Source organism: Galeopterus variegatus, unplaced genomic scaffold (genome assembly GCF_000696425.1).
Source record: "Galeopterus variegatus unplaced genomic scaffold, G_variegatus-3.0.2 Scaffold1493, whole genome shotgun sequence".
Classification (NCBI taxonomy): Eukaryota; Metazoa; Chordata; class Mammalia; order Dermoptera; family Cynocephalidae; genus Galeopterus; species Galeopterus variegatus.
Genome location: NW_007727604.1, coordinates 366,665 through 381,197, shown reverse-complemented (window position 1 = coordinate 381,197; position 14,533 = coordinate 366,665). Strand labels below are relative to the sequence as shown.

Here is a 14,533-nt window from a genome sequence, read left to right as displayed (position 1 = left end):
CAGCAAAGTGGACTTAGGCCTGTTTTGCTTTATAGAAACAGGCATACAAATTAGTTAATTGAAAAATTGATTCACTGTGCCAGAGACTAGTAAATACAGGTACTAAGAAACAAAGATAAATGAGACTGCCCCCGCTTTTAGGAGCTCATAGTGAAAGAGAGAGACAAAGCCATTTTAGCTCAAAAAACAGATACTTTTGCAAATAGTTCTGTTGTATCAACAAGTTTCTGATCTCTTCTTTTTCTGATATAAACACAACCATACAAACACACCTACTTAAAACCCAGTGATATTCTGGGCACACACATTTTTAAATTACAACAAAATTAGGGGTCTAACTTACCATCATTTTTTCAAAGAGATCCAGTACTTCCTTTTCTGACAGATTCAAAGATCGTTCATCATATAATGGCTGAGCTGCTGGAAACTCACTCATCGCAACTTGAGAATCAATAGGATGTTGAATAAGAGGTTTTTCTTTTTTGACAGTAGATTTTCTAAAACTTGTAATTCGGTCACGCTGCAAACAGAAAAAAAAGCCCTAAGAAACAGATCAAGAACCACGAACATGAAGAATAGAAACATCAAAATGGCACTTAGTATAATACATATCCTTATTGTCTTTTGACAAAATGTTATTTTAAGCAGCAAGCTCCCGTTAGAGATTGTACTATTTTGAAAGCTTGAAGTAGTTCTTCAGCGGCAGAAGTCTGGGGGTGAAAAGTATTCCTCAAAAGTAAAACTTAGTCCCTTGTCCTTTCTGTTCTGCACAGTAAATTGGTGAAAAAAAGTCTCGGATCAAAGTCCTGTGGTTGTTTCAGGGAGAATGTGTCTTTGGTGGCAACTTTAGAGCTATGAAAAAAAGAGACAAAATAAAAGGAGCTACAAATATCCAATTATGTGGAAAAATTACGGTTACGTTTCTCATCTTCAAAGTGTTAAAAATTGTGACAAGTATATATGAATAATATGTCAGTGTAGCAGCAGAGTAGAGTGGTTAAGAACATGGATTCTGAAGCCAGACTACCTGGGTCTGAATCCAAGCTCTGCCATTTACTAGCTGGGTGACCCTATGAAGGTTACTTGGTCTCTATAACTGTTTCTTCATCTCTAAAATAGGGATAATTACATTACCTACACCATAGAGTTATTGTGAGATTTAACTTAATATGTTTAGTGTGCTTAGCTGCTATTTATTATTATTGTTGGTACTATTATTTTTATTTTCCCTCAACTTTTTCTTCTCTAAAAAGTGAGACCAATGAGGAAGCAAAACAAAAATAAAAACATCAACTTTTCCACTTACTAGAAATATAACATAAACAGAAATATCTTATTATCATAAACACTATTAGGAAGAAATTGCTATTTTATGGATATTGACTTTGAACCATTGAGTCAATGCACAATCTCTAATAATTAGCTTGCTATTTCACATAAAGTGGGTTAATGATTTCAGTTGCATATAAACAGGCCATTCAATTTTAAACCACAAAATGTTAGACATCAAAAATTAGTTATGTACATAAAACTGAATGCAACTCAGTTTTATTCTGGTTTCTGTTAGGAAGCACATGCATACCATTGGCTCAAGTTAAACAAGCAGACATGTTAGATATGAGGACAGTGCATCTTCACTGCCATGTTACCAGAGTCCTTACAAATTACTTCAACAATACAAAAAGCCCCATAGAAGTTATTACTACAGCTTATGTAAAATTATGTTGACCCCAATTAAAGAACATACCTTTATTTTACTAATTCAAAGAACACTTTTTTTTAAACTAAAAGGTGTACTTTGAAAGAAATATCAGCAGTTTAAGCAGCTTATTTAGGATTACAAAAATGATTTGGTACATGTTGCTTACCAAGAGATTATATAAATTATAATTTTTTAGAAGTGGGAAGAAACTTGAAAAATTATCTAGACCAACTCCCTCATTTCACAGAAAGAGTGACTTGTCTAGATTTTCGAGCCCCTGGTTCCTATCCCAGTCTTCACATTAACTTAAGGTTCATTTCTCTGAATCATCTTGAACCATATTTTCAAATTTTCTTCTAATTCTTTGAGGGAAATTAAGTTGGTTTAGATACGGAGTATATCTTCACACAACTCAAAAAAAAAAAAAATAAGTAATCCCAAAGAAGCTGAGTACATATTCAACAGTCAAATTTCACTTAAAGATACGGTGGAGATGAAAGCATTTAAACATGTAATTGACCATCAAATCAACATATCTCTTTTCCTTTCCCTTCAGATTGTACTATTTTGAAAGCTTGAAGTAGTTCTTCAGCGGCAGAAGTCTGGGGGTGAAAAGTATTCCTCAAAAGTAAAACTTAGTCCCTTGTCCTTTCTGTTCTGCACAGTAAATTGGTGAAAAAAAGTCTCGGATCAAAGTCCTGTGGTTGTTTCAGGGAGAATGTGTCTTTGGTGGCAACTTTAGAGCTATGATTTTTTTTTTTTTTTTTTTTTTTTTTTTTACTGAGTAGCATTACTTACAAATATTTGATCTTATGCTACATCCTTCATTTTTATCTAGAAAATTGGCTTTTGATTTCAGCTATATCTTGGTAAGAAAATGAAGTTAAACCACATACCTTCATCTCCTTAGAGTACTAACACTATTTTACATTATTTGCAGATAGGTAATTTCACACAGAAAAAAATTTACACTGCTTAAAATACCTTTTTTAAAGTTTAGCTATAAAAGGGCACACTTAAATTTTGAGACTATAATTTTTAATGTTTTACTATGGTAGACTCAGCTTGAAAATATTTAAGGTTTTTAAATTTAATAGCCTATATCTGACTAATAGAATGAATTTAATTTCCTTTCTATTTGAAATTAATTTCCTCCAATATTAATGTTTAATATATTCACAGTCAATTTATTTGGCTATCAAAAAAGGAAATGCCTGTGTTTTCCAGAGTCTACATTTACATAGAGATTTAAAAAAACATTTGGTTTAAGTACATATCAGGAGGATGATATCAAATTTTGTTGGGATCTCACACAATAGTTTATAGATAGTTAATATTCAAAAGAGAGAAGTCATTCTATTCCATTCTACTGTACTTTGTAAACACCCAGACATTTTGTATCTTACATATATCAATGCTTTCATGTCCACCCATTTTAATGAAAAGGCAACATGCATAAGTAATGTAATAACATGCTGCTAAGACCACCTTACCACATCATCTGCCAAAGTTTTTATTTGAATGTTCTATTAAAACCAAAAGGAAACAAACAAAAAGAAGAAATACCAGTCAGATAAGAGAAATTCATAGATCAAACAAGAAAATAATAATTGAATGATTCTCATTTTTTACTTTAGCAACTGTAAGTAGCAAAAAGAATTAGAAAGTTCAAATATATAAATAATACATTCTTTACAAACAGAAAAGCACAACTTTTTAAAAATTAAAAATTAAAGGGGTGGGGTTTGTTTAAAAATATGGCTCCCAAGGTCCCAAAGCCAGACCTGGATCAGCCATCACTTCCACAATGTTCAAATGAGAGGAAAGATACAGCAAAATCATAAACCTTTGCAGGTTTTTTTGAAGTTTTGGAATGAATGATCATGTTTTTAAGATACCTAAAATTAAAAAACAACATGTACGGGCCGAGCCCGTGGCGCACTCGGGACAGTGCGGCGCGGGATCCTATATAGGGATGACCGGTGCGTTCACAGCACTCACTGGCTGAGCGCGGTGCGGCTGGTCTCAAAAAGGACAAAAAAAAAACATGTACAATAGGAAAATGTCACATTTAACAGCAACGAAATATAATGAAACAGCTCCATCTAAGAACTCAGTGTTACATCTAACAGATATTTAAAGGATACCTTTGTAAATATTCTAAATAAAATTGAACTTATACTGAGAATCATTGAAAATGGTGCTTTCTAGTTTATAAAACACAATGGTTAAAAAAAATACCTCGTAACATATGGGCACCACTATTTGAAGAATTAGAGTACAACAATACTAAAGTAATAACTAACAATTTAGTAATCTTCCATGATTCAGAAGATACTTCAAGACCATACAGTAACATGATTTGCATAAAGCGCAGTTTTATTATATTATAAATACTTCGATGTGCCACTTAAGAGATGTAATAAGGAAAAGAACCAGATTGTTAAAGACTGTCTGTTAGGAATTGAATTTAACCCTTCTGCCACATATAATACATTGATTTCTTTTTCTTTCTTTTTTTTTTTTTTTTTGAAAAAATGACCGGTAAGGGGATCTAAACCCTTGACTTGGTGTTGTCAGCACCATGCTCTCCAAAGTGAGCTAACCGGCCATCCCTACACAGGGATCCAAACCCATGGCCTTGGTGTTATCAGTACCACACTCTTCCATGTGAGCCACGGACCGGCCCCTTATTTGCTATTTTTGGTGATGTCTGTTCATATCTTTTGTATGTTAAATTTCAGTTGAAAGAAGTAATATTTATACAAGATTGGGGTTTTTTGTTTGTTTGTTGTTTGTTGTTTGTTTTTTTAAAGATGATCGGTAAGGGGATCTTAACTAACCCCCTTGACTTGGTGTTGTCAGCACCATGCTCTCTCAAGTGAGCTAACCACCCATCCCCATATAGGGATCCGAACCCGTGGCCTTGGTGTTATTAGCATCACACTCTCCCAAGTAAGCCATGGGCCAGCCCTCTATACGTTGATTTCTTACAACCGAAGCTGAATAATGTGTATCAACTTGGTCATGTATGTTCACATCCCTCTTTACTAAGAAAAATACAGTCTTCTCACTGGTGAGGAGGATTCCATCATGAGTTTTGAGTGAGAATTGCTTGGTCTCAGGATCTCATGAAATCATCTTCAAATACCACCAACCCAGTGCTGTTAAAGATCATCCTCCCCTGGATCAGTTGGGGCAAATATACTATTATACTTGTATATACAGTTCTTTTTCTACTTTTAATCCATTGATTCCCTCAGGGATCTAAACATCTAATCTCTGTACTATGTCTTCATTATATCCTGCTGACACAAACCCCAATCAATCTTTACTGCCTAGGAAAAAGAAAAGAGGGGATTATTTATATCAGAGCTGAAGCTATTTTAAGAAAGATGAATTCACCCTAGGACTCTCTCTACCAGTTATTTTCTCTTTAGTTATTCTAGTGGGTTACAGAAAACTCTTGCACAATGGCAAGCTTTGTGATTTCACATAATGCAAAATCAGAGAAAGAAATGGCAAAGAATCCAAAGTCCATTAACTAACCCTGCCACCATCCGGATGTGTGCCTGCCTGTCCACCTAGATTTTTGAGACACATTATGCAGTTCTTCAGGTGACTCTTGTTTTCCTTATTTTTCCATCCTTTGAAGTTATTAGCTCAAGATTGGAAATGTATCCATAGCTCTAAAGGAAGAATGTAAATTAGGGGAAAATATAATTTTATTTAGTCAAATTTTCTAAGTTAAGGTATACATATGTCTGAAATGCTTCAAATGTGTATCTCAACTGAATACATGTTGACAGTTTAATCACAGGAGACAGACATAAGAAAAAAATAATTGCTAGCAATATTTCCATCTGGTCTTACGGGAAGAGACTTGAGTGGTCCTCTCTCCCCACTACTATTCTCTTTTTTGGAATTAACATACTTTTTGTCCATACTAAAACACACAGTATGGAGTTAGAAACTATTCAAACTGGATAGAATTTGCGATAATCTGGTCAAAGCCTCTCATTTTACAAATAAGAAGGTAACATTTATGTTAATGGTAGCACCTGCATTCCACTTGTCTAGGTTGAAGACTTGCAGGTCACCTTGGTCTCCTCCCACTCCTTCATTCCCAATAGTCAAGCAGCTGTCCAGTCCCATAGTAATCCTTTTGCAGTCTGCAAAGATCTGGTTCAAGCCACCATCGGCTGTTGACCAGATTGCTGTAGTAACATCCTGTCTCCCTGCTTCCACCTTTGCTCTCCTACAGTTAATTTTGAACAAAGCACACAGAAGTGATACTGTGAAAACCAAAGTCACATCATGTCACTCCTCAGCTCAAAACTATCCAATAGCTCTCTATTTTCCTTCCCAGCAAAAGTCAAAGTTGTTACAATGGCCTACAAGGCCCTATTGATCTGCAAACTCCCCATATCCCTCTGACCTCATCTCCTGCTTCTCTCCCTTCATTCACCCAGCTCCAGTCACATGGACCACCTCACTGCTCCCTAATAAGGCAATGAGCCACATGCACTGGCTTTCTTCTGCCTCGAATGCTCTTTTCCATTCTCCGTACGGCTCACTTCCTCACCCTCCTTACAAGGTTTTGTTCAGTGAAGCCTACTGGTTCCATCCTATTTAAAATGGAAACATCCGCCCCCTCCACATTCCTGGCTCTCCTGACCTGATTTACCATTCTCTAATTTTCCTTTTTTCAATAGGACTTAGCACATTTCAACATAATCTATTATTTACTTTATTATTATTTTTGTTTATTTTTCACACTAAAAATGTGAGCTCCACAAACACAGGGATTTTTGTCTGGTTTAGGGGTGTACCCCTAATGCCTAGAGCAGTGCTTGGCACACTGAAGCTCAATAAAGATTATGAATCACTATCACATTCCCATAAATATTCAATGCCTCCTGATGACCTATAGAAAAAAGACTAATATCCTTAACATGGCATTCAAAGCCATGTATGATTCGGCTCTAGGCTTCCTTCTACTTCTTCCCTCATGACCCCTCTGCTATAAAAAACAAACTAGAAATCCTTTTTTCAATGCCCCACAATGTCCCGTTTCTGCCTCCATCATTCCCTCTGACCTGAAATGCCCATTTTGCTAGACACATTTCTATTTCTGGAACTTCCATTGAGTTTGAAGTACAGTTATTGATAAACCAAATGTGGACGCCTTGCCTAAAATAATACTGGAGGAGGATTGTGCTTTGTTTATTTTATTCTTAAAGAATTTTTTTCCTAACAGCCATCTTCAAGAATGATAGAGCACCCCAAGGCACATAGGAAACTACACTCCCATAAAAAATTACCCCAATTACTTGTGATAGAGAACTATAAAGAAAAACACTCTGCTCCTCATTTCTTGATTTATAAATTTCATTCAACTACAAAGTGTATGTCCTGCATAACTGTGCACATTTAACCTAATACGGATATTTTCTCATTCCCCTCATGTAAAAATATGCTTTCATATCTTATTTCATAAATATATTTCATAAATATAATGTTAACATTATTTAGAATTCTTCTTTATAACTGTTCAGAAAAAAAGAGACAAATGTGGTCTATTGAAAAGGAAAATCTTTAAGCAGATATGAAGAGGTTAAGTTTCAGAAAGGGTGATATTTGGCCATTGTACATTAAAAATGCATTTAAATCATTGTATATGTTAAAATTAAATGATCTGCAATAGAAAATAAATTATTTCTGCCACACAATTGTCTTTACGTATTAATCAAAAAAAGAAAGGTACAAAAGGACTTGAGAATAACAACAAAAACAATATCAAAAAGAAAAAAGTTTAGAGAACTGTAAAGAACTATCTTTTGACAGGATTAAATCAGTTATTTCCATGTAAACTGACCTTTAAAACATATTTGAAAAATCATCATACTAAAAAATATTTTCATTTATAAAGATGCTCTTCAGGGACAAGCTCTCAAATTTTATCTGAATGTCATTTATAGAGGTGTGTGCATCTCTCTGTCACACTACACACAAGTAAATATTATGGATTTTACTCCTGTTTACAAAACTAAAGATACTGTGGAGTTAAAAAAAAAAATCAAAAACCAAAAATGACCTAAAAAATCTTCACTAGATTCACACCCCTGAATGAAAAGCACCGATTAAGATCATTTTAGTAAGTTTTTATTATGCGAATCTAATGAAAATGGTCATTGCAATGAGGGTATATTGCACCAATAAGTATAGTGACCATATATTTTCATTAAAATCCACTCTGGAAAAGCAATAAGATTGTAGATTAGTCAAACAATCAGAGTTTATTAAACTTCATTAATGATCAGCTATATTAAATATAACTTAGTACAGTATTATATGAGTATCATATAATTATAAGTATCACTCCAGAGTTTCAACCCCTTAAGAATAAGAGAAATGTCTGAATTACTTATAAACTCTAATGCTGAAGTTCTGATTGCAATGCAAGATTCATTATTGCAAGAAAATTAAGTTAATTTTCTCAATCAGGCAGAAATTAACAAAACAGCAAGATGTAAAGATTCAACTCTCTTATGGCTAATATTACATGGTAATACAATATTTTATAAACATCGTGCAATTACTCTAGTACCATAGAAATTGGACAACTAAATTGCATATAATTCAAAAGTCTCACTACCAACTCAAAAACTTAGTCACACTATTTTGACTATTTTCTTCTCTTTTAAAGAAAATGAGTAAGTTGGCCATTACAACAAAGATGAAGTGTCGATTATTTACCCAGTTTTAAGTTTCTTGCTCTACGAGAAGGGCAGGGGCAATAGGACACAGAAAACCATGTTCAATTCAATAGAACAAACATTTGAGCATATACTATGCACCTGTTCAGTGCTGGGCACTAGAAGTCAATGGTAAACAAGATAAACATGATTTCTTCCTTTATGGAGGTTACAGTTTAGTTGAATATCAAGAGGAATGAAAGAACAACCGCAGTAGAAAGATTCTGAGAGTTCCGACAGGGTAGTACCCTATTATAACCTCCATATACTCTCCAAGTTAGAAAAAACCTTGAAGAAGGTGATCAACATCAATCACTGAGGACATCCCCACCCAATACTTACTCAGATCAGCAGCAGTCACAGAAGGAAGTAGTTACTATTCAAAGGCCTGCCTTCCAACTTTTCAGATCCTGTACTCACCCTGCACTTTAAAAACCAGTAAGACCAATCAAGGCAATTCAAGGCCATTCAATCACCTGGTAACCACGCTAAACATACTGTTCAGGCATTGAAATACTTAATCATAAAGATATTTTGCATTGGTTTAGTACCTCTTAGTTGTGTTTATTTCACCAAGAAAGCTATCTATAATTGTATTTTTAGAACTGAGCTCAATATAGAGGTTTGATTCTAAGATGACAGGAGGAAAACAATTTTTTTTTTTAACAATCATTGAACTACGTACTGCCTGTATTTAAAATTACTCCAAAACATTCTTTCATCTCCTTCCTAACAATAAGGGTCATTTTCAGACACCCACATGTCATCTTAGGTACTGGAGTCCTCTACCACCATTAGCACTTATGAAGAGATGCTAGATAGATGCTAGGCACCGAGGATTTGAAGAGACATGATCGTTCCCTGGAAGTTCAAAAGCCTAGTAGTTAAGAAGATGAAGTTACAGACATTAATCTCCAATTCTCCACCTTACTTTGCTATTGTTAACATCTTGAACTGTCCATTTCATCATTTTAGTAGAGCAATACTTTTATATTTCTGTAACCATAAACATACCATCTCAGAAGTACTATCAAATCAAAGTCCTCAAATATTAACCCACCAGAGTTCTTTGCTATTGCAGATCAAAATTGTTTCTACCATTTTTATGACACGAAAAAAAAATTCCTTTTGGGATTTTCTTCTCAAGATGCTCTTTCAATTTATAAAGAACAAAATGTTTATTTACAAGAAATCAAATATGACATCACAGTATATAGGGTTTCGGTTTTCTTCATGAAGCAAAAGACTGTGTGACTTTACTGGATAAATTTTGTAATCTGTGATAACAAGATAGGATCTATCTTAAATGAACTGTCTTGCCAAAATTTCAACCTTGAACTGCCAAGAGGGCTGAATATGATATGGGAATCCAGCAGTCTCTTCTGTGTAACAAGCATGATCACCTTCAGGACTAAGGACAACTGGTTCAGGAAATGTATGTCTGCTGCTTAGGTCTTTAAAAAAAGATTCACACTAATGAACTGAAGGAAGTTACCTACTACCCAAATTAAGCAGAAACAATTGCAGAAATAATTTATCTTTTTAAAACTAGTAGCTTCTTCTGCCGGTATAGAAATAATGTTTGTTTGCTTTGTAGTACATCATTCCAAATGGGAAAAAATTGTTCGGACATGAAAGTTCTTTCTTTCTTGGTACATGAACAAAAAACAACAGAAATGACAAAGAAAGCTACCTTTACACAAAGAAACAAGGCTCAAAACCTAGCACAGTACTCTGTACATAACAGACATCCTTAGCCAAGTGGGGCTCAATATTTAATAAATAAATTTTTACTTTCTCTGTTTTAAAACAAGACAAATGTCTCAACCAGACATTAATCAAATGCCCATTATATGCCCAGCACTTTGGCACATCAAAGTTTAAGATACGATTCTTCCCTTAAGGCATTTATAATCTAACCAGGGAGTGAAAACTAAACACATAAAAATAGATAATTAAATGCTAAACTATGAGATTCTAAGGTATGTAGTTTCTCCTCCTAGGCATTATCACATTGCTCTGTCTTCTTATCTTCACAGCATTAAACAGTATCTGAAATGATCTTGTTCACTTATTTACTTGCTTGTGTTCTAGTTTCTAGAAAACAAGTTCCCTAACAGCAGAGACCTTAAATGTCTTATTCACTTTCAGATCTCTGACACTTAGAACAGTAGCTGGTACATAATACCTGCTCAAATATCTAGTGAATAAATTAATTTACATATGGTAAGAGTTCAAAGAAGAAATAGATGAATATAGCTTCATTAAGAAACTATAAAGAATTGTGCCCTAATAGCCAGAAAGAAGGGAAGAGGGAAAATTACACAAAAGGAGCAATGTTAACATTTTACTTCAGGGAAGTTGGGGAGAGCAGCCTTATGAAACAAAACGTTCAAGCAGAAGATCATTAAATTTTGAATATGTTGGGTGAAGCCCAATTAGAGGCAGTCTTGAAAACCACAAGGAGTAGTTTTAGACTAAAACTGACAACCACTGGGGGGTTCTTAGGATTTCCTGATTCAGAGAGAGACATGGAGAAAGCAGTATTTTAGAAAGCTGACTTTGGGTGGCACAAGTCCACAGTCTTTTATCTGAAACCCTTGAAGCCAGCTGTGTTTTGGAATTCCAAATGTTTCACATTTTAGAAAGGAATATGGTATGTACACATTTTAGAAAGGAATATGGTATGTACCATATATTACAAAACACACCCAGCAGAAAACAGGTTATCCATATGCAGAAGAATAAAACTAGACCCCTAGCTCTCATCATACACAAAAATCAACTCAAATGGATTAAAAACTTAAATAAAAGACCTGAAACTATGAAACTAATAGAAGAAAACATAGGGGAAATGCTTCAGGACATTGGTCTGGGCAAAGATTTTATAAATAAGACCTCAAAAGCAGAGGCAGCAAAAGGAAAAATAAACAAATAGGATTATATCAAATTAAAAAGCTTTTGCACAGAAAAAAAACCCATCAACAAAGCAAAGAGACAACCTGCAGAATGGGAAAAAATATTTGCAAACTAACTATCTATCAGCTGACAAGGGATTAAAATCCAGAATATACAAGGAACTCAAACAACTCAACAATAAAAAACAAATAATCCAATTTAAAAATGGGCAAATGATCTAAATAGACACTTCTCAAAAGACATACAAATGATCAACAAGTGTATGAAAAAATACTCAACATCACTAATCACCAGGGAAATGCAAATCAAAACCACAATGAGATATCATCTCACCCCAGTTAGAATGGCTACTATCAAAAAGACCAAAAACAACAAATGCTGGTGAGGACACAGAGAAACGGGAATTCCTATATACTGTTGGTGAACATGCAAATCAGTACAGCTATTATGGAAAACACTATGGAGATTTCTCAAAAAACTACCAATAGAATTCTCAAGTGAAACAGCAATCCCACTATTGGGTATATATCCAAAGGAAAGGAAATTAGTATGTCAAAGGAGTACCTGCATCCCCATGTTTATCACAGCACTTGTTGGAAAAATAGAATAGCTTGGTCAGGGCTCTTGCCTTAGGTCCATTTGGGTGTGGTTCAGCATCCTCTGTAAGCAAATTGTGTGTGTGTGTGTGTGTGTGTGTGTGTGTGTGTGTGTGTGTGTGTGTAGTTACTGCGCATGCGTGCCAATGTATCTTTTTAGTTTTGTTGCTGTTCTTGTGTTCTTGAGAGAGTGAGTTTTAGTGAAGCAGGTAGGCGGGCAGGCGTCTGCCCCGGAGAGCCATGCTTTCCAATCTATGGCTCCAAGGACCTTTTGGCCAGTTACCTAGTTCATAGACGTGCGTTAAGGGGTCTGGTGACCCAGCCTGGCATGTGAAGGGTTTGTGACCCAGTCTGTGAATGGGCTTGAGGGGTCGGGGAGCTCTAGACCCAGCCCTAGCTCGACAATTGGCCCAGTCGGTGCAGGATTACCAGCAGATAAAAGAGCACCACAACTGGCATAGTCATGGTCGAGTAGCTAGACAATTGGCACTGTGAGGATTCCAGGCCTTAGTCTAGCAAGACAAATTGGCATAGTCGGGCAGGATCACGACACAGCACTATTCACAATAGCCAAAATATGGATCAACTAAGTGTCCACCCACTGATGATTAGATAGAGAAAATATGGTATATATACACAATGGAATACTATTAAAAACTGAAATCCTGTCATTTGCAGCAACATGGATGAGCCTAGAGGGCATTATGTTAAGTGAAATAAGCCAGGAACAAAAAGATAAATACTGCGTGTTCTCACTCATATGTGTGAGCTAAAAAAGTTGATCTCATAGAAATAGAGAGTAGAATAGTGGTTACTAGCGGTTGGAAGGGGAGGGGGATAGGGAGAGGTTGGTCAACAGATAGAAAATTATAGCTAGATAGGAGGAATAAGTTCTAGTATTCTGTAGCACAGAAGGGTAACTATAGTTAACAACAATTTATTGTATAATTTCAAATAGCTAGAAGAGAGGATTTTTAATGTTCCCAACACAAAGAAATGACAAATGTTTGAGGTTACAGATATACTGATTACCCTGATTTGATAATTACACATTGTATACATGTATCCAAATATCACATTGTGCTCTATATATATATTTACAACTATTATGTGTCAATTAATAATAATAATAATAACACACTCAGCAGGATGTGGGGTAGTGCACTGACTACAAAACAGGATAAATACTATGTATATACAGCCTCAAGTAGGTTGGGGTTTGTGACAAAATGGTTAAAGTCTGTTTTCAGAGCTTTCACATTTTAGAATTTCACAGAAGGGTTGTGTACCTGTAATATTCAGGATATATTGGAGAAGGGATCAAAGGCTAAAAAGAAGACTCGCAAAGTTCAGCAAATTTGGTCTATTCGACCTAAATAACAGCTACCATTTACTGGGCATTTATTATGTGCCAGACACTATGGTAAGAGCTTTACATGCATTGCCTCATTTAAATCTGCACAATAATCCTATACACAGGAATGTATGTCCTAGTTTGTGCATTAGGAAATCAAGGTTTACAGTCATTTAAGTCATTTGTTTGAAGTCGTCAAGATAATAAATCACACAGTTGGGATTAGCATTTAGGTCTGATTAGAACCCAGGCTCTAAAGCCTCTGTCTACACTCTGAATTCTGTGTGCAAGAGTCTTTATCAGTATAACAATACTGGTTAGAGCTCAAGCTCTTTTTCAATCTTGGCCTTTCTATGTGCTCTTTGCTCTGTTTAGAGCACTCACCCCTGCCCTCCTGGCCCCCCTTTCTTCTTCACCTCACCATCTCCTACTCATTCTTTCTACTCTCAGATAAGGTTACAGTTGACGCTGTTATAGTCTCCCATGGTTCCTGAACTTCCCCTTTTGTAACACACTCCAATTAACAAATCACAATCACCTCTCGATATGGGTCTTCCCTGCTGTACTGTAAACTCAATGTAGTAAGGACTAAGTCTCTCTTGGTCCCCACTGTGTCCTGAGGTTTTTGCAGTGATTCTAGGACATAGTAAGCACTCAAACCTGTGATTATTGACAGAACTGGGGCTGGGGTGAGGAGAGAGAGAACAAGAGAGACAGAGACAGAGAGCAAGACAAGAGAGAATGAGAGAGATCCAGTTATGCAATGATAGGAACTTAGACTAGGACGGTAGCAATAGGAAGAGAGAAGGCAGTTAGTATACATAATTTTCTTTTAAATTATGCTTGTTATTGAAGCAATGTACCCAGACATATGATTGTTGTTTGTATTAAATAGAGTAATTTAAATATATATCTGTTGTGGTGATTACTATCTTTAAAACACACAAATAACCACTAAATGGCTATGATTATCACTCAGGAGATACTTTACTTCACAATAACTTGCCATATATCTAGTTCAAGTAGCTTTTAGAAATAACCAGATCATTTAGTTTTCTGATGTAGCTGCAAAATTAATCTGACAAAACAAAATGATTCACTCCTTTAAAAATTTGGGTATAAATCACCTAAAACTAAAAATTATCCCTAAGTTATGAAGAAGGCATTATAACATACTTTTTGCAGAAAAAAAATACATAAACGT

The 14,533-nt window shown here is 35.3% G+C and overlaps 1 protein-coding gene across 1 annotated transcript in view; it reads right to left on the bottom strand.

Annotated features, from left to right (window-relative positions):
• Positions 1 to 343: 343 nt before the first annotated feature.
• Positions 344 to 14,533, bottom strand: part of LOC103594139 (protein diaphanous homolog 2-like) — a gene marked incomplete at its 3' end in the record, with an annotated part of 54,146 nt that continues 39,956 nt past the window's right edge. Inside the window, exons 2-3 of the mRNA XM_008577327.1 lie at positions 3,196 to 3,228; positions 344 to 520 (exon numbers count right to left, since the gene is read on the bottom strand). Of these exons, the coding sequence (XP_008575549.1) occupies positions 344 to 520; positions 3,196 to 3,228 (210 nt within the window). The remainder of the gene's footprint in view (positions 521 to 3,195; positions 3,229 to 14,533) is intronic.